This window comes from Sebastes umbrosus, chromosome 12 (assembly GCF_015220745.1).
Source record: "Sebastes umbrosus isolate fSebUmb1 chromosome 12, fSebUmb1.pri, whole genome shotgun sequence".
NCBI lineage: Eukaryota > Metazoa > Chordata > Actinopteri > Perciformes > Sebastidae > Sebastes > Sebastes umbrosus.
Genome location: NC_051280.1, coordinates 26,646,188 through 26,669,703, shown reverse-complemented (window position 1 = coordinate 26,669,703; position 23,516 = coordinate 26,646,188). Strand labels below are relative to the sequence as shown.

The window sequence follows — 23,516 nt, the reverse complement described above, 5'->3', positions numbered from 1 at the left end:
GTGTCTATGTAGAGCGAGCACAAGCGCGAACCCAACGCTGACTTTCGTTGACTTAACGGCCACAGGTGTCGCTGTTTACAAGCATTTCTGAAAGTTACAAATAGTCCCTTTAACAGAGTAAAAGCAGTATAAAAGCAATCAGGTCTTTAAAAGTGCTATATATATATATATATATATATATATATATATATATATAAGAACCCAATGACTCTCCAGGAGTTCTCCTTGTATAAATACCAAATAAATAGATAAATAGATAAATAGAAGTGTCAGTGAAAATAGTAGTCCTGAAATGTCTGTTTCATGTCCAGCATGAGACTTGGGGAGGGAGACACACGCACACCATGCACGCACGCACGGGAGCGCGCTCCCAGGTGTTTACGCGCGGAGCCATGGCGCCTCCAAGCGGACAGCGGTGGACACTGTGCGGTGTGTCGTGCGTCCTGTAGGCTGCAGGAGGAGGGACCAGAGCTGGTGCTGCTGGGGCTGGACCGGGACAGGAGAGCGAACGGACGGACGGAGCTTCTTCTGCGGGAAGGAAACTTGCATCCCAGGGCTTCATACCTCCAGTGTCTCCCTTTTTCTTTCTTTCTTTCCCCTCCTGATGAGATGAGGAGTTAACCTACAGAGGGTCAGTCGAAGTTTTCAAGTTGTTGGAGAGAGTTTGGGTAAGCAGCACTTTTACGCACAACAATGTGCCAGTTTCTCTCTCTCTCTGTCTGTTTCCTTCTTTCTTCCTTAGTGTGTTTCTGTGTGTCTCCCTCAATCTCTGTCTCTTTGCATGTATTCAAACTTACTTTCATCAACACAAATGAGTGTTTTTTTTCTCAGCCAAACCAAACTTTGTAGTACTTTGTAGTAAGCAACTCCTTCAAAAACCCACAAACTAATTGCCCAAGAAAAAAAAAAAACATAAGTAGAAGATGTTTTTTATTTATTTGTTTATTTGTTTTGCACATTAAGATTATACAACATAACAAAAAAAAGAAATGAATAATTTACAGTGCAGGAAGAGGCAAAAAAAAAAAACTGGGCTTATCTGAAGCCTCCACCTAGAGACAAGATTAATATAAAGAAATAATATGAATACATAATAGTGATAAACAATTAGTACAAGATACATATAATAATAATAACAATACAGTAAATATATAAAAAAAGACAAGTGTGTGTGTGTGTGTGTTTTATGGGCTCTATCAGTCGTGCTGGTATCTCTGCATGTTTCTTTTTTTTTTTGCATGCTATTTACCTGTGCAGTGGTGAAAGGCTACAGGGACTCCCACTCATTCCCCTCCTGGCCTGGGCAGTGGGAGAGGAGTGGGAACATCTGCAGGAGCGACTCCTCCGCAGCTCACATTTGTCAGTCCGCCAGAGGGAGCCACAGCAGAGCAGCAGAGCTCGGGGCTGCACTTTGTTTTAAAGAAGGCCTAAAATGATGTGTCTGAAAATATAGTTTTCTCTTAGTAAAAATCAGCAGATGTGAGATTATTTTACTTCAAATTACATGAAATTTTAATAACTAGTTTTAAAGGTGAAGTGTGTAGGATTTGGTGGCATCTAGCGGTGAGGTTGCAGATTGCAACCAACTCAAACTTCTCCCGTGTGCCAAGCGTGTAAGACAGGGGTCAGCAACCTTTACTATCAAGAGAGCCATTTTTGGCATAAAAGAAAGAAAAAAAAATCTTTCTGGAGCCGCAAAACATTTGCAGTGAGGTAGGGGCCACATTGAGGGGGAAAAAATCAGATATAACGAGAATAAAGTCACAACTTTACAAGAAAAAAAGTTGTAATATTACCAGAACAAAGTCATAACTTTACCGTAGAAACATGGCTGCCGGCTCCGTATGGTGGACCGGCTCCGTATATAGATATAAACAGCTCATTCTAAAGGCCCCGACACACCAAGCCGACAGTCGGATAGTTTGGCGCCGTCGGTGAGCGTCCGTCGGCCTAGTTTTTTCAGTGTGTCCCGCACCGATGGTTCTAGTCTGTCCGTGTCTGAGTTTTTTCAGCCGATTCAACATGCTGAATCGGCGGCGGCGCCCGTCGGTGAGAGAAATTGCTCTGATTGGCTGTTCAGCTTAAACGAATCAGTGCTCAAGAAGAGAAACGGAAGTGAGGAAAGCAAGCCAACGAGTAAAGTCAAGAGGAAAAACACAGAAAGCTCTTCTCATTTGTCATCTTCATCTTACCTGATCACTCCAATACACAGATATTATTATCACAATGACATGACCATCTGGAATGAAGCTAGGTGGTGAGTTAGAGTGGTGTGGAAATGGTCGGCAAACGCCGCTTTGTTTCATGTACGTATCGTAACAACGGCTTGTATATCCGCCGTCCTCGGTCTTCCGGTTTCCCTTTTTGAATGATGAATACAGACTACTGCCGCCTGCTGGTGTAGAGAGTTATTTCATCTCACGCAGGCGCGGAATGTACGTGCTAACTGGCCGTCGGCTGTAGTCTTTGCGGTGTGTTCGACTGCAACTTGTCGGCCAAAACAAAGGCGACGTGAGGCAACGTAACAGTCGGCCTCCGTCACCGCTAGTTCTTCGTTGTGGGCTAGGTGTGTCCCCAGCTTTAGGTAACAAAAACACAATTCATATTTTCAGATGATTATACAGTAAAGAAAATATACTTATTAATATCATATTCTGCCAATAGATCCTCCTCTAAATACTGCACACTGTTCCTTAAAAACAAAACATTTTAAGGCAAATAGCTCCGCTTGTGGGGTGGCATCATGTATTTACATTGACATTTATATTATGAGTTGTTTTCTCAAGAGGGGAGACGTTTCTCTTGTTTTTCAGTTGGCAGATGGTCCAGTCAGTGGTGGACATGTGCTGGGTTGAGATCTTAGGAGTTGATGTAGAGTGACAGATGACCAGTAGGCTGTGTTGACATGTCGCTACCAGTGTATGTGCTGAGTGTACCAGAGGCCTTCCCCTCCCTCACAGCCAGCTCTGGATTATTAATCAGGCAAAGTGTGCACTGCCCTGAAGGCCTCATACCTAGTGTTTGTAAACCAGTTGGTTTGTGGTAATTTGATTAATTGTGGATTTCTTTTTACGAATATGCACACTCGAGATAACGAGGGGCCTTACGAGAGGTCCTGCATGATTACATGTCTTGTCAGAATTTACATGATGCATATATAAATTTGTGTTTAACCAAATCAGGGTCAAAGTGCCAGGGCCCCCTAACGGGTTAATGACAGCCAGTGAACAGAGGTTGGCGGCCTTTGGAGGGCAGCAGACTGAGGCCTTGTGAAATCTGATGGTTTAAAACCAAAATGTTCGTCTTGCTGTATTCAATCAGCGGCCTGCTGTCTGTTGCCAACTGCTCCCAGAGTCTGTTCATTCTGTGTCATCACCCAAAGTGTTTCTATATTTGTCTTGCGTGTCCAGGTTTCTGCACGAATAATCTATAATGGAGCAAATATCAGTTGATCTTGAGATCAGCCACCTCTTCCTCCGGTTTCCATTTCCACCGTTAAACACGAGAAAGAAAAGCCATGTTCAACTCATGTGATGCTTTCTCCTGTTACATAACGCTGAGGCAGCCATTTTGTTCCCTGGGTAACAGTCTGCAGATCGTTCCTCACAGCGTAAACTGAAACCAGATGCAGCATCTAGATGAAGAAACGATTTCTTTGGCAATCATCTAACGCTACATGACAAAAATCATGCAGCATGTGCAATGATAAGAAAATTAAATATTATCAGACTACGACACAATTAAATGCTTTTTATTTAAAATATAATCCCATAGTCTCGTTGTTTCTTGATTTAGGCTTTAAAACAGTCACATGTATGGCTTTCCTTTTTAGTGTGTTTTTTTGTCTTCTATTTTCACTTTATTGATTTTGAGAGATTCAGTTGGTTCAGTTGTGTGTTTTGTGCCTTTTATGTGTCAGACAGGAGAAGAGGAAGATGCTGGGGTTAGAGGTCATCGCGCTCTGTCTTCTCTTTGGCGCCCTGACGCACGGCCAGCCATCAGAGTGCAGCAGTGAGTGCCACCAAACTGAACCCTTGTTGCCTCGCAGCCATAGTAACATGTCACGTTAATATGTTAACACATTTTTTGTGACATTTCATCTTGCTGATTTAAATGCAATTTTCTATGGAGGCTTTACATGTGTGTTATTTTTTTGTCCCCCCCCCCCCCCCCGCAGAGAAGAATGAGTGTCCCATAGACGTGTACTTCACCATAGACACATCTGAGACCATCGCCCTGCAGGAGCCGCCCCCCGGAGCGCTGGTGGAGAGCATCAAGGTTCGTCGTTTATCTGCAATTTTATCACTTAAGTCTCAACGCAAAATATCCCTGTTTCATAGTGTCATCAACCCTAAACGGCAGTCGACCAAGTGAGCAGCATCAGCCATGTTGTGTGACGTGTTGTGTCTTGTTGTTTTAGCAATTCGTTGAGCAGTTTGCAATGCGTTTGGAAGATGCTGAACTCAGGGGTGCCGTGCGAGTCAACTGGAACATCGGTGGACTGCACTTCTCCCAGATACAGAATGAGTTCAGTACCATCGGACCCAAGGACGCTTTCATCACTGTGAGTGACACACACACACACACACACACACACACACACACACACACACATATGCTTACACATCCCAGATACCATCAAGTTAAAGATTAAATAGTTTGGTCAGATTTCATTTTGTTTTATGTACCTAACCAAGCTGAATTAGAGGAATTTGATAACGTTGGCATTTAGCCTCCAAATGATGTAAAATACTGGTTAAAGCTGCGCCAGGCAACATCACATGTTGGCAGCTAAATGGAGGGAATTGTAGGAGTTCTGCATCTTGTTTAAACGTACATCCTTCCTTCCTATGGCTGGAGATTTCTGACCCGTGACCCTCTGCCAATGGGAGTTTCATACGGAGAAAAAAGTGCAAATCTGTAGAGAGTTGTCATCTTCAGTGTGTTTTTGTTTTTAGCCTACCACACACTTATTAACATAAATGACAATCAGGTCTGGGTAAACCTGTTTTGGGGCAGTGGGACAAAAATCAGCTTCGGGCCACCACAACCTAGACTGTATAAAAACTAGTGAAAAAAAAGAATTAAAGAAGCTTTTCACACAGTGTGCACTGCGGAGCAAAACCTGCTGATAACTGCAAGATAGACGTATCGTCCTTGTGGCCTCATGGTGTGAGATGCGTGCTATGCAGTTGCAAGGTTCAAATAAAGGTGCAAAATGACAAACTGTTCCTTTAAAACTAGATTTAGACACGGCAGCTGGTGGTTATGTTAAAATGCAGAAGCCACCTTCAAGGCCATTACACACTTACACTAAAAGCGGCTTATTTTCTTTTCGGAACAAGCTCGATTTTCCGACCTTTCGCGCCACGAATAAAGGCATCAACCAATCATGTTTTGCGGAACGGGTTGAGTTGTGCCTTTATTTATGAAACAACAACTCAGAGGCTCTGTAGTCCGAGCTAAGACGGCAAACTTTATTACTCCTTTCAACCTTGACGAAGGCAGCGCAGACCAGATCCACTTCCGTTCATACCTTTCACAATAAGAGCCGTAGACATATAACATTCGCAGGCGAGTATTTCACATTTTCGTGTTGTTTATTCGTCACCCGTGTGTAAAAGTCTTTAGTCTTGTACCATTTCAGTGTATATCAATCAATTAATCAACAGATAACTAATCACCACAGAGAGAACCTGATACCTTCAGGGCCCCTAAGGGCCTTAGGTCCCTGGACTGACTTTTCCCGACTGGTAATCCAGCCTTAACAGGTCACACTTGTATCTGTTTCCAGGGTGTTAAGGGAATCAAATACCTGGGTAAGGGTACCTGGATCGACTGCGCCCTCAACGAGATGAACAGTAAAATGATGAGCTCAACCACATCCCCCAGCCTCCGCTTCGCTGTGGTCATCACTGACGGCCACTCCACCGCAGAAAAGTGCTCGGGTGTCAAATCAGCAGCGGATAAGGCGCACGAAAACATCCGCGTGTTTGTCGTGGCCGCGTCGAAGAACGTGGAGGAGACGTCACTGAAGGAGATCGCCAGCTCTCCAGCGTCTGTCTACAGGAGGGAGTTCATGGCTGTGGATCTGAGCCAGGGCAGAGCCGTCATACACACGGACACCATCGACCGCATCATCCAGACCATGGTAACACACAAACACACCCGCAGAGACACAACATAAAACACCATCAATGCCTCTTCCATGCTCACTCCTTGTTCCTTTTGTTTTCACAGAAACATATGGCGTACGCAGAGGTGAGAATGCACACGTACAGTAACTAACGATCATAAAGATTTATGTTTCAGACTGCATCAAAGCTGACTGTCTTCATTTCCTGTATAACACAGTGTTACAAAGTGTCCTGTCTGGAGACACCAGGGGTTCACGGTCCACATGGCCACAAAGGACAAAAAGTGAGCTTCACACACGCACATACACACACAAATTTGCACACTAATCACTTTCATCCTCACACACATTTTCTCCTTTTAACTTGCAGGGAGCTAAAGGAGACAACGGCGACCCAGGTCCGAAAGGAGAGTTTGGTCGACCCGGAGACCCTGGTATCGAGGGTCCCATCGGTCAGCCCGGTTCCAAAGTAAGTTTGAACATCCACCTACCCATCGTTCACTATTCACTACAGTATGACAAAGTTTGCTTTTGTCTATATTGTTATAAACTATTTTTCTTTCCCCTTTTTCCTCTCTGTAGGGAGAACCAGGTCTTCTAGGCGATAAGGTGAGGCATCACTTTCCTTTTGTGTAGATCAAGCTCATCAATGCATGACTTAAGCCTTGGAATAAATTACTGCGTTTGTAGATGGATGAGTTCATAATCTGTCAATGAATAAGCGCATATTGGTCGTACGTAAAATAACTGCTGATCTTCTGTCTGCCCACAGGGAGAGTACGGCTCTCAGGGGAAAAAGGTAGGATTTTTTTTCCATTTATTTCCTAAACGAATCTATTAATTATCATTCATTTTGTAGAGGTATTGGTTCTTTCTCTTCTAATTGTCTCTTTTCTATGTCGTCAGGGAGTGCTTGGCATCTTTGGACGCAATGGGACAGATGGACAGAAGGTAGGTGCTCTATAAGGCTGAAATTGAGGAGCAACTTTTAGGGAACAAAATGCCACCTAAAATCTTTACTGACTTACTGAAACTGATTCCGTGCTGAAAGTTTCAAATAGTGGATGTCTGAATTTGAAGTGAAGCTCTTGTCTTGCAATGCAATTTTTTTTCTTCTTCTTCCCAGGGTAAACTTGGACGGATCGGTGCTCCCGGCTGCAAAGGAGACCCAGGCGACAGAGTATGACGATTTAAAATGATCAGTACGTCTATATCGGGTTGTGTTATGGCCTATTTATGGTGTGTGTTTGATGCTTTGTACAGGGTCCCGATGGTCATCCCGGAGACGTCGGTGAACGTGGTCTCGGAGGAACTGGAGGAGACAAGGTACACTGTCTTCACTTAAAACAAAATCCATCAGCCATCCAACCTGTGGTTAAACTCTGCCTGATTGACTGTGTGTTTGTGTGCTTGTGTCCTATTTTCAGGGTGATGCCGGTCGCCCCGGAAGACCTGGTCCCTCTGGCCCGGCCGGAGAGGGTGGACCGAAGGTAAACCAGAACACGGGGACGGGGATGGCTGCTCTTTGCTGGGACAAATATATGGTCTGAGGTCATGTTGAATGGTTTGAGGAGTGTTGGAGGTGAAAGGGCTAACCTCTGGTGCTTCTTCCACAGGGAGAGAGTGGAAGTTCTGGATCACCTGGCGAACCCGGACTGAAAGGAAACCCAGTGAGACTCATCACCACAGACAGATATACACGTAAACACTCATTACATGCATCATGTAGCTCACCTGTGTGTCATTTTTCTTAGGGAACCCCTGGACAAGAAGGACGCAATGGAGAGCCGGTAGGAACGTCTGATTCACTCATAACCATTGTTCCCCTTCATTGTTCCCCTTCATCGTTCCCCTTCATCGGCTTCGTGTTGATTTTCGAATTGTTCTTGTGTTCCAGGGGAGAAGAGGAGACTTTGGGCCAAAGGGTGCTCAAGGGTCAGATGGCATTAAGGGAGACAAGGTACAAGTTTATGTGAAACATTTCCGCGTTATAACGTTTTTTTGCCGCGGCTCAAATGACTTGTTTTATTGAGATACATCGCTCCACCACTAGGGGGCTCAATGCTGATTTTCTGTTTCAGGGTGAAATGGGGTCAGAGGGCGTGAGAGGACTTCCAGGTGAAGAAGGAAGCAAAGGAACGAAGGTGAAAAGAGCCGTATTATCTTGATAATCTGTATATGTTCATACACTGGTGGACTCAGGGGGGGAGAAAACAATATAAAGTGCCCTCTAGGATGCCCTTCCAGTGGAGAAAACATGATAAAGGTCCCTTTAGGGTGCCCTTCCAGTGGGGAAAACATTATAAAGTGCCCTCTAGGGTGCCATTCCAGTGGAGAAAACATAATAAAGTGCCATCTAGGGTGCCCTTCCAGTGGAGAAAACAAGATGCAGTGCACTAATGGGTGCCCTTCCAGTGGAGAAAACATGATAAAGTGCCCTCTAGGGTGCCCTTCCAGTGGAGAAAACATTATAGGGTGCCCTTTCAGTGGAGAAAACATTATAGAGGTCCCTTTAGGGTGCCCTTCCAGTGGGGAAAACATTATAAAGTGCCCTCTAGGGTGCCATTCCAGTGGAGAAAACATTATAAAGTGCCATCTAGGGTGCCCTTCCAGTGGAGAAAACAAGATGCAGTGCACTAACGGGTGCCCTTCCAGTTGAGAAAACATGATAAAGTGCCCTTTAGGGTGCCCTTCTAGTGGAGAAAACATAATAAAGTGCCATCTAGGGTGCCCTTCCAGTGGAGAAAACAAGATGCAGTGCACTAATGGGTGCCCTTAAATAGAGGAAACGTGATAAAATGTCCTCTAGGGTGGCCTTAAAATGGAGAAAACCTCATGCAGTTCCATATAGGTTACCCTACACGTTAGAAAACTTGTGTAAGCTGGTGCCCCTCTGCACGCAGCTGATGCCCTTTTTAATTTTTTTGCCCCTGCCCCTCAGACAGCCTGAGTCCGTCACTTCATATGAACACCATACACAGCTCTTTAATCTACTACCGTTGCACCTGTCATCAACTTCCTCTCCTCTCAACAGGGAGACAACGGCCTGCCAGGCCCCAGGGGACCACCGGGGATACTAGGAGAGAACGGGAGAAATGTAGGTTGAGGGTCTTATTTGGGCATCGTGTGAAAAAAGATACATTACCTCATCTGGTTTACATTAACACTGTTTGTATTACAGGGTAGCAGCGGTGACCCTGGTGATTCTGGACCCAGAGGAGAACCTGGACTGGTTGGACCAAAGGTATGTGTTTCTGTGTTAGCATCTTCCTTGGACTGTTTTCAGCTGTAGTTTGTCTTGACTGTTTCTTTTTGTCTTTACTCAGGGAGACCATGGAAGACCTGGCTTCAGCTATCCCGGAGGAAGAGGATCATCGGTAACGTAACACTTCATCTCTTTACATCTGCTAGCCGTAGAGCGGCAACGCTTGGCTGACGTAACCTTTCCTCCGCAGGGCGGAAAAGGAGAGAAAGGTGGTCGTGGACCCCGCGGCGGCAGAGGAGACTGTGGTCAAAAGGGAGGACCAGGAGAAAAAGGACCTGAGGGAGAGCCAGTGAGTAACTCATTGTAGTTGGATGTTACTGGAGCAAAAGGCGTACAGTGAAGGTACACGATGCTAAGTTTTTTTCTGCCTACAACAGGGCGAGCCAGGATCTTTTGGTGAACCTGGCCGGAGGGGGCCAAGAGGAGAGCTTGGGCGTAATGTAAGTATACAAAAACCGCACTCTAAATCAAGTGTTTTTCCTCCTCACTGATATAGAGAGCTCTGGTGCTCGGAGTCTTTTGACAAATTAGAGAAGAAGTACCGAAAGGTAAATACATTAAAAGGGTAACACTTTATAATAACCATCATTTATAAATGGTAAAATGATAGTTCATTAAAATTTAGTTATTTTACTGTTAACAAACCATGAAATTATAAGTCATACCGTCTACAAATCATTAGTAATGCTATAAATGATGTTATTTTAACAGTTTATTGTTGCACACATTCTAACATTTTATATATACATATATATATATATATATATGTATATATAATGTTTATATATGTTTTGCAAACAATTTCTTAAAGGTTTACAAATCATTTCGTAATCATTAACGAATACTTAATATAATATATACACTGTTATTAAATACTTTACTAATGTAACTGATATCGTCTCTTATAAGCTATTATACGATATATAGTATATAAACTATTTATTTCATATTTTCACAAACTAATGATAAAATAACAGAAAGTATAGCATTACTAGTAATTAGTAAACATTATTAATTAGCATTTCATTGTTTGTTAGCAGTAAAATAGCTATTAACTATTAGTTTATTTAACTATATATATATATAGAGTATATTTACCATTTATAAATGATGGTTATTGTGTTACCACAGCTAGAAAATGCCAACCTAAGCGGATGCTTTCATATGTTTACTTGTTACCGATTATCTGCTAGCAATCCTAAACCGGACAAAAGCCGAAAGGCAGGATGTGATTGTGTCTGTTCTTTTCCTCTACAGGGAGATCCCGGCCCTGAGGGAGACCCCGGCCTCACTGTAAGAACATTTATAACATCTAATCACTCTTTTATCACCGGCACATCAACAGAAACATGATGAAGATAATGACATAATGTTTCTCCCTGCAGGAATGTGATGTCATGAACTACATCAGGGAAACGTGTGGCTGCTGTGGTGAGTTTGTTTACCGCCGTGTTTCCATTCCTGATCTGATCGTTGCTCTGATCGGGGCTGTCAGATTCTCACAGTTTTATGTTTTTTCGTCCTGCAGACTGTGAGAAACGCTGCGGCCCCCTGGACATTGTGTTTGTGATTGACAGCTCAGAGTCAGTGGGTCTGACTAACTTCACCCTGGAGAAGAACTTTGTCATCAACACCATCAACAGACTTGGATCCATGGCCAAAGACCCCCAGTCAGACACAGGTACACATGCATTATGTCACTTCAGGATTAGTCTGTATGTCATAAAAGAAATAGATGGCTGCCAACTTGGTGTAAACACACTAACGGTTGCTTGTGTTCCCATGCAGGCACAAGAGTGGGAGTTGTTCAGTACAGTCACAGTGGAACCTTCCAGGCCATCAAGCTCGACGACCCAAAGATTGATTCGCTGTCTGCTTTCAAGGTCTCAAACACAAACACATGTGCAGACTGCTTTGAAGTGTATTTGTAGGGCTGTAGCACACACTGTTCTTTTGCCTTCTTTTTCCAGATGTGTCTTAATTAATCAGGGCTGATGTGCTGTCGGATCGGATGTGCCGTCTGCACGCAAACAATGCAGATGGGAGTCATCACAGTTACATTTGTGTCCCTCTCACTATATTTCTGTCATTCACTAACACATATAATCTGGGATGCGATATTTGGTAGACCCACGTTAAAGAATAAGGCTGGCGCTCTTCTATATTGGGATCTTTTTTTTTCAACGAACCCGCCCCAAGTCTTCAAAATGGCTACACTTTCTGACCTCACATCATGTACGTACACTTCTCTCACATTGTGACTTCTCCACTATTCAGGATGCGATGAAGCGCTTGGAGTGGATCGCTGGAGGAACATGGACTCCGTCCGCTCTGAAGTACGCCTACGACAACCTGATCAGGGACAGCCGCAGGGCCAAAGCCAACGTCACCGTGGTTGTCATCACAGACGGACGCTTCGACCCCAGAGACGACGACTCGCTGCTCACCTACCTCTGCAGGTGCCTGGGGCGCTGGGGCTGCACATTAGGATTTAGAATTAGCATTTGTGGAGACGACAACTGTTCTATCTCATTTCTTGTATTTGTGTGAGCAGCGATCCCAGCGTCGACGTGAGCGCCATCGGTATCGGAGACATGTTCGACCAGATCGAGGAGAATGAGAGTCTGAAGAGCATCGCCTGCCAGAAGGACGGAAGGGTGCTGGGCATGAAGCGCTTTGCTGACCTGGTGGCAGATGAGTTTATCGAAAAGATTGAACACGTGCTCTGCCCAGGTACGCTCAATACGGAAACACACCTTATTTACAGCACTTTCATCTAGTGGATCATGAAGCTGTTTTGGTTTTGTCTGTTTTTCTCTGACATCCTGTCTTTGTCTCTGCTTTAGATCCTATCACCGTGTGCCCTGATCTCCCTTGTAAAACAGGTAAGATTTTAAAATATTATGTATTACTCTCCTCTTCGAAGATTTTCAGGCCTAACCAGCATTATTGAGGTGTCGATATGCTTCAAACGAAGTGCTTGTCAAATTGTCAAACGTGTCTGAAAAAGCGTTTGACTTTGGGGGGGATATGGATGACACTTTTTGCATCTTTTTTCATTCTTTACACAAATTCTTCTGTCACTTTTTATGTGTACAACCGGGTGCAACACCGTGAATACCTTTGAGGGGAGACTGTTCGAAAGTGTGCACTGTTATCCTTTTACATTTTGGCCTGCGGACGTGTTCGGACAACACTTGGTACCAACTAGTTTGTTTGAAGCATACTGACGCCTTTAACCTATGTTAAGGATTAGACAAGTTGTGGATTAAATTTAGGTTAATGTGTTTTTTTACATATCATTTCACCTCCTTTGCTATGATGCAACTAATTCATGTCGCTGTAAAGCCAACACACAAAACCAAACTTGCAATTTAGTGCAACTCGGTGTAGCTCCGGCATCTTTGTTGGCTGTGTTGATTAGGGATGGGCGGATCGATACTGTGGTATCGATGCTTCGATACTCACAAGCTTCTCATTTGGTATCGATTACTTTGAAAATAATATATCGATAATAAAATTACATAAATGCAAACGTGGGTGGCTGCATCACTTTCAAACGTTTTCACTACTTTTGTTTAATGTTTGTGCCAAAACATCCCTGACATATTTAGCTGCCCTGTGTCACTTGAGTGTGGAAACCATCGGTATTGGTAAAATTGTAACAAGCTATCGTATCGAATTAAAAAAGTTTGGTATCGCCCATCCCTAGTGTTGATGCGTCGTGTCTGTGGGACCCCGCCCACAATGTTATTCCGCCCGCTTGTTTCAGGAGGGGGCGTCACGGCGGGGCAAGCCCCTCCCCCCTGGAAGCCACTGGCCGAGGAAGGCAGCCCCTCATTGGTCCCCACCTCTTTGGAGGGTGTGACCAGCCTGCTGAACGGCCTGAGCGAGCAGCAGCACGGGGTTGGCGTTGCGACCATGGCGTACGCAGCCCAGAGAGCCAAACTCGCCCAGGGATCGGACAGGCAGCAGTGGACCAAGCTGTTCATCGACTCCTTCAAATATGTCTATGGAGACATTATGGGAGACCCAGAGAAAGCCATAGGACTCTGCTAATGCTAATATGCTAACATGCTACCTCGCCATTATGGACGCCAATAACTAATAAGCTTACTGCTGGAAATAGAATAGACTTTAATAAAACTGTGGGCATTTCTTTAAAGAGGACCTATTATGCTTTTGTGCCTTTCCCCTTTCCTTTAGTGTGTTATATAGTTTTTTGTGCATGTAAAAGGTCTGCAAAGTCACAAAGTCCACACCAAAGGGAGTTACTCTCCCCGACAGAAACACTGCTCCTGAACTGCCTGAAACTCCTTGATTGATGTCCCGCCTTTTCTTCCGTAACATAGTGATGTCACCAAGTAAGATATTTGCATAACGGCTAGTTTAGCACGCCCTCAAACAAAGCTAGTTAGAGCGGAGCTGGAGCGGAATCCAAAGAGTTTGGTTTGGTTGACCAATCACAACAGAGTGGGCCAGCTGACCAATCAGAGCAGACTGGGCTTCTCAGGAGGGGGCGGGGCAGGAGCTCAAACAGAGCGTTTCAGACAGAGGGCGAAAAGAGGTGCTGCAGGGCAGCCGGGATGAGAAAAATAAAGTGTTTTTTGAACATTAAAGAATGTAAACATGTTCTAGTAGAGACCCCAAAATACAAGTATGCACTTGAAAATGATCATAATAGGTCCTCTTTAACTCTACGCGTTCAATATACACCATGGGCTGATGCAAAAGGATTGCATGATATGAAGGTGGCCCTGTCCCAACATCTCAGAGCAGCCTTATGTTCAGTTACTGTATAAGATGGGCCAAAATTCAAAATGTGATGCTCCCTCTCCTCATAGAATATTTTTGAATTAACGCACATGGAGCTGTGTCTCAGAAAAGTATGTCTGTTAAAAATATGAAACATATCATTTCTTCCACCGTGAAGTGGTGGTGGAACGTCCTCCATTCACACGGAGGGCGGATGTCGTCCATTTGTCGGAGGCAGATTGGTCTGTAGAGCCATTCATGTTGCTCCTGTGTAGTGTACAGTGGCTCTTTGATGAAGCCTCATTTCCACTGTGAATCACGAGCTCGCTGAATCACTCTGATGAGATTTTTTTTTGCTGTTTTGCACATATCCATGGTTACGGCCTTTACTTTTCTTTCTTGTGCTCTGTGAATGAGTCATGTTGGTGAAAAGGCCTTGACATGTGGAAAAATATCTGGTTTTATCCATGTCACAGTATGCTGTATATGAGTCAGAAGTTGGTATATGTGGATATTTGGTTAATCGACTTGGCACTGACAATGAAGGAACTATTGTATGTTATGCCCTTGGTTGGTGCATGTTTTTTTTCCGCATGTGGCTTGGCTTGTAAAGTAGGATGACTAGAGGAAAATGACTACAGAGTGGCTCTAACCAAATGTTATGGTATCATGTTAGCTCTGTGAATGAAACATGCTGATGTGAACTATGTCATTTGGTATATAACATGTATTCATGTTTCTTTAATAATGCCATCTCAAGAGAATAAAATCAAAGAGCAAACTAAAAAAGTGCTTTCTTGATGACCTCTGAGCATCTGTGTTCCAGCTGTAGCTCGCCGAACGCCATGTTTGATTTAAAACGTCACGTACGTGTGTGTGTGTGTGTGTGTGTCTGTTCCAGAGCCTGCAGTGGCCAGCTGTTCGCAGCGGCCCGTGGATGTGGTGTTCATGTTGGATGGCTCTGAGAGGATGGGACTGGAGGACCACCGCAGGGTCAAAGAGTTCATCGAGAACGTGGCTCGCCGCCTCACCCTGGCCAACGGCCTGAAAGACGACAGGAATGCCCGCTTGGCTCTGCTGCAGTACGGCAGCTCTACAGAGCAGCGGGTGGAGTTCGCGCTCACGCACAATCTCACAGTGATCTCTGATTCGCTGGCGGGGGTGAACTACATGGACTCCTCTTCTGCTCTGGGCAGCGCTATCATCCATGCTGTCAACAATCTGGTGGTTCCACAGGTACAAACAAATACAAACACAACGCTTGTCTTGGATTTGTAGGAAGGCAAACTGTGCCACAAACATGTAAAGGAATAGTTAAACCCTTTTTTTGAAATTTACTTTTTGGAATAAGATGAAAAGATCAAAACCACTCTCATGTCTGAGTCTGGATCTCAAAAATACGTATCTCATTTGTTTCATCTCTACACAAACAGAAATAACAGTGTCAATTTGTGATTTCGCTATAGCTGTTTTAGTCCTGCTTCCTGTCTTTATGCTAAGCTAAGCTAATTTCCTTCTAGCTCAAGCCCTATATCAACACACATATGTGAAAGTGGTATCAATCTTCTCATTTAACTATTGGCAAGGAAGCTAAAAAAGTGTATTTCTTTAACATTGCATGTCGTGTTTGCAGGGTGGAGACCGCTTGGCTCGTCGCAACGCCGAGCTGGCCTTTGTGTTCATCACCGACGGCATCACAGCCAGCGAACAGCTGGATGAGGGCGTGTCTGCCATGAGGCGAGCTGAAGGCGTTCCCACGGTGATCGCCATGGGAACAGACACAGACGAAGACGTGCTGCGGAAGGTGTCGCTAGGGGACGGGTCGGCCATCTTTAGAGGAGCTGACTACGCCATGCTGAACAAACCGTCGTTCTTTGAGCGCTTCATCCGCTGGATATGCTAGTGAGGAACTGTAACGCTCTGCCCCATAGAATTAAAGAAGGCGTGCACATAAACACACACACACACACAGAGCCATCAGCCAACCTCTGTGATCATTATCATTACTGGATGTTAGGCACTGAGGCGGCTACATATCCTGTTGTTATGGGTGACGGTTAATTTACAAGAGCCAAAACAATCCACGTAGGACCAGCTGACACACAAACACATAGGCATGCAATATCGTTAGTTACTTGATTGTTCTAGTCATTCTAAATCTACGGTCAGCACTTCCAACCAAAGACACTCAGAAGCATCCCAGAGGAGAGGTGTATGATTCTTGAATGTGTACGAAACTAATTGTACGCTTTATTTTGTTTTTATATTGTATTGATTTTCAGTTTGCAGTCTCTCTCTCTCTCTCTCTCTCTCTTTCTCTCTCTCTTTCTCTCTCTCCCTCACAGTCTTCACAAACTCAGTATTTACATTAAAGGTGCTAAAGTAGAAATAAAGGACAAAGCCATCTGAGTGGTTCTCAAAACTTTTTTACATCATGTTATGCTGTAATTACTGTAGTTTGTTCAGGGGATAAAGACATGTAGACTTATCTCCCCCAGGGAAAAAAAAAACTCACATAAATGCCCCACATGAGAATCACACACGCACTCTCACACACACACACACACACACACACACACACGCACGCACGCACGCACGCACGCACGCACGCACGCACACACGCACGCACACACACACACACACACACACACACACACACATATGCTGAAGTTAATTACACATGCATTGACAGACAAACATGAAAGAACCAAATCTGTAAACATGAAGTCCAAATAAAGCCTAATGTGGTGACCCCAACACTGTCTTTTGTGTTTGCAAGATATAAAAAAGAAAATGTGTGATGTGTTTAATATGTTTTTGATCCATGTGCAATTTGTCCTTAAACCACTGTAACCTTAGCAGGAAGGAAGTGGCATAGAAAACGTACATAACACAAACATACATAATACATTTCATCCTTTTGAAATGTAATATTTATCCCCTCTCCATTTGTTCCCAAATTATTTTTAATTTATTTTATTTTGATCCCAAAAGAAAAAGTGTAAAAAATGGGTGTTTGTGCATCTGGCTCCCTCTGCTGTACAGAGACATACAAAGCAGCAAATTCAAAAGTCTATTCAGACCAATCTATTACATTGTATACTTCTGATGGTCTACACTACATTTTGGAGGCAAATATTGTACTTTTTTACTGCATTGCATTTGTTTGACAGCTTTAGTTAGTAATTGCTTTGCTAATTTGGGTTATTAATACAAAATATAATACATTATGTCAAATCAACTAATAAATTATGACTTATTATTACAGTTTAAGCTACCCAGCAGTATATAAAGCTTTACCAGCTGCAACATTAAAGAAATGTAGGCCTACACTTTAAACCTGCAGTAGGCAGAATGTTTTTGGCATATTGTAATTCAAGTGTTCCGAGAGAAAACTAGACTTCTGCACCTCCTCGTGGCTCTGTTTTGCTTCATGCTGAATAATGAGTAATTTAACTTTTGGTACTTTAAGTATATTTTGATGCAAATATTTATGTACTTGAAAAGTAAAAATGTTAAAGGTCCCATATTGTAAAAAGGGAGATTTTCAGGTCTTTTATATTATAAAACAGGTTTAAGTGCTAAATAAATACTGTTAAACTATCAAACCCCTCAATATACGGAGAAATACACACAACCCGTATTCAGAAATTGTGCGTTTGAAACAAGCCGTCAGGATTTCTGTCCATTTGTGATGTCACAAATCTACAATATTTAGACCATTACACGGTTTTCAACGTAAACATTCTAACTGTGTCCCAGTTTATTTCCTGTTGCAGTGTATGTAAATAACATCAGCTGACAGGAAGTACACATGGACCCAAGCTGTTGCCCTAGCAACGTAATTCTGTTGCAATTCTGTTGAAATGCACTAAAACGGAGTGTTTCAGACAGAAAGGTAAATACAGGTATATTCAGGCAGACAGCATGAGGAAAATAAAGGTGTTTTTTTTTAACATTACAGCATGTAAACATGTTCTTGTAGAAACACAAAATACAAGTATGAACCTGAAAATGAGCACGATATGGGACCTTTAATGTATAGCTATTAGTGTTTTTATGTTGCAACCAGAAAAGTTAAATTTTAAAAATATTTATTTAAATAATATATTAAATGGAAATATTTATTTCATTTTTATAAATTATTTTTATTTATTTTTTATTTATTTTTTTTCCAAACTTTGCACGGCAGCTGGATTCTGGTGATGTCAAGAGATCTCCCGATAATCAGGTCAACTGTGACGCAATTATATTTACAAATGTCACTTAAATTTAAGTAAAGAAAAGAAATTAAAATTAAAAAAAATCACACACACAAATTGAGAGTAGAGTCCAGCAACTTGTTCTGTCTCTGCTTTGCACAAAGATGCTCTATAATATGACCCCAGAATGAGCGCATCCGGTCTGGAGGTTACCTCTACAGGACACCGTAGACACCAGAGACGCGTGACCACAACATCTGACGGAGACAACAATCACTGCAAAACGGTGAGTTATCTATAGTGATAAAGATCTCCTATAGCTCCGTGCATAGTCTATTATTAATATGCATTAAGATGTAGAGGAAAGAATTAATAAAGGTCCAGAGGAAAATGAAGGTTGTCAAAACCAAAAAAACATCTCAGGGTAACGTTAAAGTTTTTAAAGTTCAAAGGTCTACATTATATAACGTTGTAAAACTGAAGTTGAAGACAATAATTATCTGATGCTGAGCAATAATTATATGATTATCTGACAGACACTCAGTGCAATAATCTGGCAAAACTGTCATCAAATCTATATACATATTGTATTTTTATATTTTATATTGTATTGTCTTTTATATTTTTTAATATTTATATTGCACTATCTCTTTTTTTTATTTGTATTATCTTTTTATTAGCACCTATTGGATTGTCACAATCTAATTTCGTTGTACTACACAATGACAATAAAGGGCTTGAACTTTGAAGTCAGTCATGCACGAGAATTTAATTGCACAAGAAGTATCTATGTGTGTGTGTGTGTGTGTGTGTGTGTGTGTGTGTGTTCCAGTGCTGCCAGTATGGAGGGAGAGCCCATCTCCGTCCTGTGCACCCCTGCTCTGGTGGTGGATGTGGACAAAGTGGGGTGAAATGCAGAGAGGATGATCGAACGCTGCAAGAATCTGGGGGTCCAGCTTCGGCCACACATGAAGACCCACAAAACCATGTATGAAAAACAGACACACACACTCAAAACAATACATTTACGAAAATCTGTCATATGTATAGTCAGGTCAATTCTATTTATATAGAGCTAAAAATCACAACAGGAGTTATCTCATGATACTTCTCATAAAGAGCAGGTCTAGACCATGCTCTTTAAAGGGACTGTTTGTAAGAATCAGAAAATGCTTGTTAACAGCGACACCTGTGGCCGTTAAGTCAACAAAAGTCAGCGTCCTGTTGCTCGCGCCTGTGCTTGCTCTTCATAGACATGAACGAGCATCGCTCAAAACAGTGAGGCGACACACGTCAGCTAAAACCACAATATCACTCTATATTTCAGCTGCTTGGCAGTAATGTTAGCTGACCAGACGAAGGTTTCTCCATGAATCACTGCTGATCCTAGTGTTGGCTTTTCCTGCTTCAGCCTCCCGACCGCGGCCGGAGGGAACAGGTGAGACACCGGAGGTTTGGTTGGTGACGATAATGTTTCTCGCTGCGGAGCCCCGTCACTTCACAAGACACGGAAAACCTCTGTTGGTCTGGAGGAGCTGTAGCAGTTATTTCTGCACAAACGTCCACTGTACATTCACTAGATATTCTCAGAGCTAAACTAACTCTTCTGCAGTGTGTAGTGTGCGCGTGTTCACGTGAGAGCGGAGCGAAAGAGCGAGAGCGAGCGCGGTGTGTGAATGAAGGCAGGCAGAGGAGCAGAGTACAGCAGAGACTCCGGTCCTCTAGACCAAAGCTACGGTCTCCCCCGCGTCCTCCGACCGCGGCCTACACTGGTTTGCAAGACCGGCTTCACTAGATAGAACTTTGCGGTTTTGGTGCTTCCGTGTATTTTGTGTTGGAGTCTGAGTCTGAACAGCGTAGCCACACGCGAGCGCGCATGGGACACCAACCCGGATTGATTTATACGTGCAAGAAGTTACAAACAGTCCCTTTAATATACGGAGACCCAACATTACCCCACGATCAAGCATTTGGGTCACAGCAGCAAGGAAAAAACCTTGAATAGAACCAGCTGGCTCTAGGTGGGTGGCCATCTGCCCTGACCGGTTGGGTTGAGAGAGAGAGAGCGAGAGAGACACAGAGATGCACAGCAACAACTGTAGTAACAATAACAACTATAAAAATAATAGAAATATGACTAATAATAATAATAGTAGCAGTGGGGCGTCAAGCAGAACCACGGCAACAAGCGCAGCCACGATCCAGTGGCAACCATGATCCATGGCAACCTGCGAGACAAGAAAGCACAAAGACTCAGAGGAAGATGCCAAGTTAGTAACATGCATTATTGAGACATGAATGCATACAGATGGAGAGGGAGAGGAGGAGAAAGGAGCTCAGTGTAAGTCCCTCGGCAGTCTAGGCCTATAGCAGTATAACTTAGGGCTGGTCCAACTATAATGAACTATGGATAAGTGCCTCATAAAACCCCACTTCAAAACACCTGAATTATCCCTTTAAGGTATGATGGTGCCTGACCATTAAGAGCTTTGTAAATTATATTCTGGATCTTACAGGGAGCCAGTGCAGAGAAGCTAATATGGGACAAATTAGACATCTGATCTCTTTTCTAGTTCTTGTCTGTAAACATTCTGCAGCATTCTGGATCAACTGGAGAGTCTTAAGGGACTTATTATATTAGAGCAGCCTGATAATAAGGACTTGCAATAATCCAGCCTGGAGGTAACAAATGCACGGACTAGTTTTCAGACAGGATGTGCCGTTTGTGCAGTGTTGTACTCATATGTAAGGGATACTGATAATGTCTGTGTATTTGTGTTCATGTCTAGTGAGTGTGCTGACATAATGACGGGTGGATCACGGAGGTGCATTGCGGTTTCCACATTGGCAGAGGCCTGGTTCTATACCGACAACGGGTTTGATGACATTCTCTATGCATACTCTTTTCCTTTTGATAAGGTCTCAACTCACACACTGAAAAGACTGTTTTGAATATGTGCTGCATATCATTAAAATAACTTGCAGGTGGTGGTGAAACAGCTCCATGTAGAATTTACAATAACAAAAGATTTAATGACAAATATAGGAAATAACATTTTGCTTTGTTTTTGTGAAAAAAAGTCACAGTTTGCACTATTTCAAATGGTAAATTGATTGCTTGCATACTAACTACAAATAGAGCATACCACTGTATGGCAATTAGTATGTATTATTACTTGGCTTTGTTGAATTCTCGATTCTGATTGGTCAATTACGTTTTTCTGCGGTCTGTTATTTCTGTATAGCAGACCGTTGCTATGGATAACAGACCGTTGCTATGGACGCAGTTCAGTTCAGTATACTTAAAGAGGACATATCGTGCTCATTTTTAGGTTCGTACTTGTATTTTGGGTTTATACTAGAACATGTTTACATTCTTTAAAGGGACTGTTTGTAACTTTTTACACGTATAAATCATTGCGGGGTCGGTGTCCCATGCGCGCTTGCTTGTGGCTGCGCTGTTCAGACAAGACTCCAACACAAACTACACGGAAGCACCAAAACTGCAAAGTTATATCTAGTGAAGTCCGTCTTGCAAAACAGTGTTGGCCGCAGTCGGAGGATGCGGGGGAGACCGTAGCTTTGGTCTCGAGGCCGGAGTCTCTGCTGTACTCTGCTCCTCTGCTCACAGAACGCGCTTGTTCTCGCTCGCTCAGCTCGCTCCAAGCAGGTGAAATACAGAGTGATATTGTGGTTTTAGCTGACGTGTGTCGCCTCACTGTTTTGACTGATGCTCGCTCACATTCAGGTAGCGCGTGCACACGGGCGAGCGTGTGCAACAGGACGCTGACTTTCGTTGACTTAACAGCCACAGGTGTCACTGTCACAACCATTTCTGATTCTTACAAACAGTCCCTTTAAGTTACGTTAGGGGAAGGAGTTTGAGGGCAAAACAAAATCCTACATGTATTATTTTAATTTATTCCCTTTCAATTGACCTATGATGCTCACCAACTGGAGCAAATACATGTGTTACTCACCACTACATTACTGATAGCTTACAGCTATCTATTGTTTTCCTATTTTCTTTAAACTTATTTTTGCTCTCCGCTCTCAGTCTAGACGGAGCTGGAAAACTTCCCACTGGATATGCTGTGATTGAAGGACACCCAAACCTCAAGTAAAGCCATCTCCTCTTGTCTCTAATCTCAATACTAAACTTAAGTGTGACCTAAGTCCTGATGAAATACCCCCCCCCCCCAGGTTGTTGTCTATGACCCAGGAGCACGGTAGAGTGGAGCCCATCTCAGGACCGCTGGACTACAGCAGATACCCCCTGGACTCTCTACTCACACTGATCCCCTACCATGTCAGTACAGTTGAAGCTTATCACTGTGTAGGTTTTACTGTGTCGCTCTCCTCTTGTTTGACCCCGTCACTGTTCATTTTTACAGTCATGTGCAAGTGCGGCGATGCATCCCGTGTACCACGTGCACTCCGAGGGCCGTCTGCTGGGGAAGTGGACACCAACACGCGGGTGGTGAACACCTAGCTACCCATGTCACCTGCAGTTCATTCCAAAATATTCATTATTTAGTTTTGTACACAATCTTCAGTTTTGGATTTTCTCTAAATGTAAGCGAATGAAGCTTTGCATTGTGTACTGCAGCACAACAGGTGCTGGTAACTGCATGCATTTATAGGCAGGAAGTACTGTATGATGATTATGAGCCTGTTGAAGTGGGTATACTAATGTGTGTGCAATGACTACCACAGGTTCTCTTGAATACTGGTTGGGTTTTTTTCTGACTAAATAAAATCACTACTTCCACTTCTTATTTTGTCTTTATCAATAAAATATTTGCATAGATTCTTACACATTTCTAAAATAGTCATAATGATAATAGGAATAAAAATATATAAACATTTGAATTATAACAGTAAAGTATATTCCACTTTTAACATTATTATTTTTATTATTATATTATTATTTTCCATCATTGATTAGTATTGCAGTTTTGTTTTATCACATGATGAACTTTATTTTATTTTATTATTTTTTTATATCATACTTTATTTCAAAAGTTCAACACAGTAGATTCACAGACATGTTCAGATTTTTTATTACAATTCTGCAAATATATTTTACAATATAAAAATAATATAGAAATAAAATAAATTATACAACAAATAAAATGTAAGAAAAGATGAATAAAAC

The 23,516-nt window shown here is 42.9% G+C and overlaps 2 protein-coding genes across 3 annotated transcripts; both read left to right on the top strand.

Annotated features, from left to right (window-relative positions):
- The first annotated feature begins 464 nt into the window (after positions 1 to 464).
- Positions 465 to 16,578, top strand: col6a2 (collagen, type VI, alpha 2). 2 transcript variants are annotated; one of them, XM_037787564.1, is made up of 32 exons: positions 468 to 668; positions 3,920 to 4,011; positions 4,178 to 4,278; positions 4,421 to 4,564; positions 5,795 to 6,151; positions 6,241 to 6,261; positions 6,355 to 6,420; positions 6,507 to 6,605; positions 6,719 to 6,745; positions 6,909 to 6,935; positions 7,043 to 7,087; positions 7,263 to 7,316; positions 7,400 to 7,462; positions 7,564 to 7,626; positions 7,753 to 7,806; positions 7,891 to 7,926; positions 8,034 to 8,096; positions 8,218 to 8,280; positions 9,171 to 9,233; positions 9,318 to 9,380; positions 9,463 to 9,513; positions 9,592 to 9,690; positions 9,779 to 9,841; positions 10,659 to 10,694; positions 10,787 to 10,832; positions 10,930 to 11,082; positions 11,190 to 11,284; positions 11,679 to 11,860; positions 11,956 to 12,134; positions 12,248 to 12,286; positions 15,058 to 15,392; positions 15,790 to 16,578. In XM_037787564.1, the coding sequence occupies exons 2-32, from the start codon at positions 3,936 to 3,938 to the stop codon at positions 16,057 to 16,059; spliced, it is 3,033 nt and encodes a 1,010-aa protein (XP_037643492.1). In that variant the 5' UTR covers positions 468 to 668; positions 3,920 to 3,935; the 3' UTR covers positions 16,060 to 16,578. The 2 variants fall into 2 exon arrangements, with proteins under 2 accessions (XP_037643493.1, XP_037643492.1); XM_037787565.1 differs by lacking the exons at positions 15,058 to 15,392; positions 15,790 to 16,578 and adding an exon at positions 13,174 to 13,662 and having other exon boundaries at positions 465 to 668.
- Positions 16,579 to 19,200: 2,622 nt separating this feature from the next.
- zgc:162816 (uncharacterized protein LOC571260 homolog) lies at positions 19,201 to 23,132 on the top strand. Its single transcript, XM_037788466.1, is given in 5 exon segments — positions 19,201 to 19,346; positions 21,148 to 21,303; positions 22,356 to 22,478; positions 22,562 to 22,667; positions 22,753 to 23,132. Coding segments are annotated over 5 exon segments (621 nt in total). The 3' UTR covers positions 22,843 to 23,132.
- Positions 23,133 to 23,516: the final 384 nt, after the last annotated feature.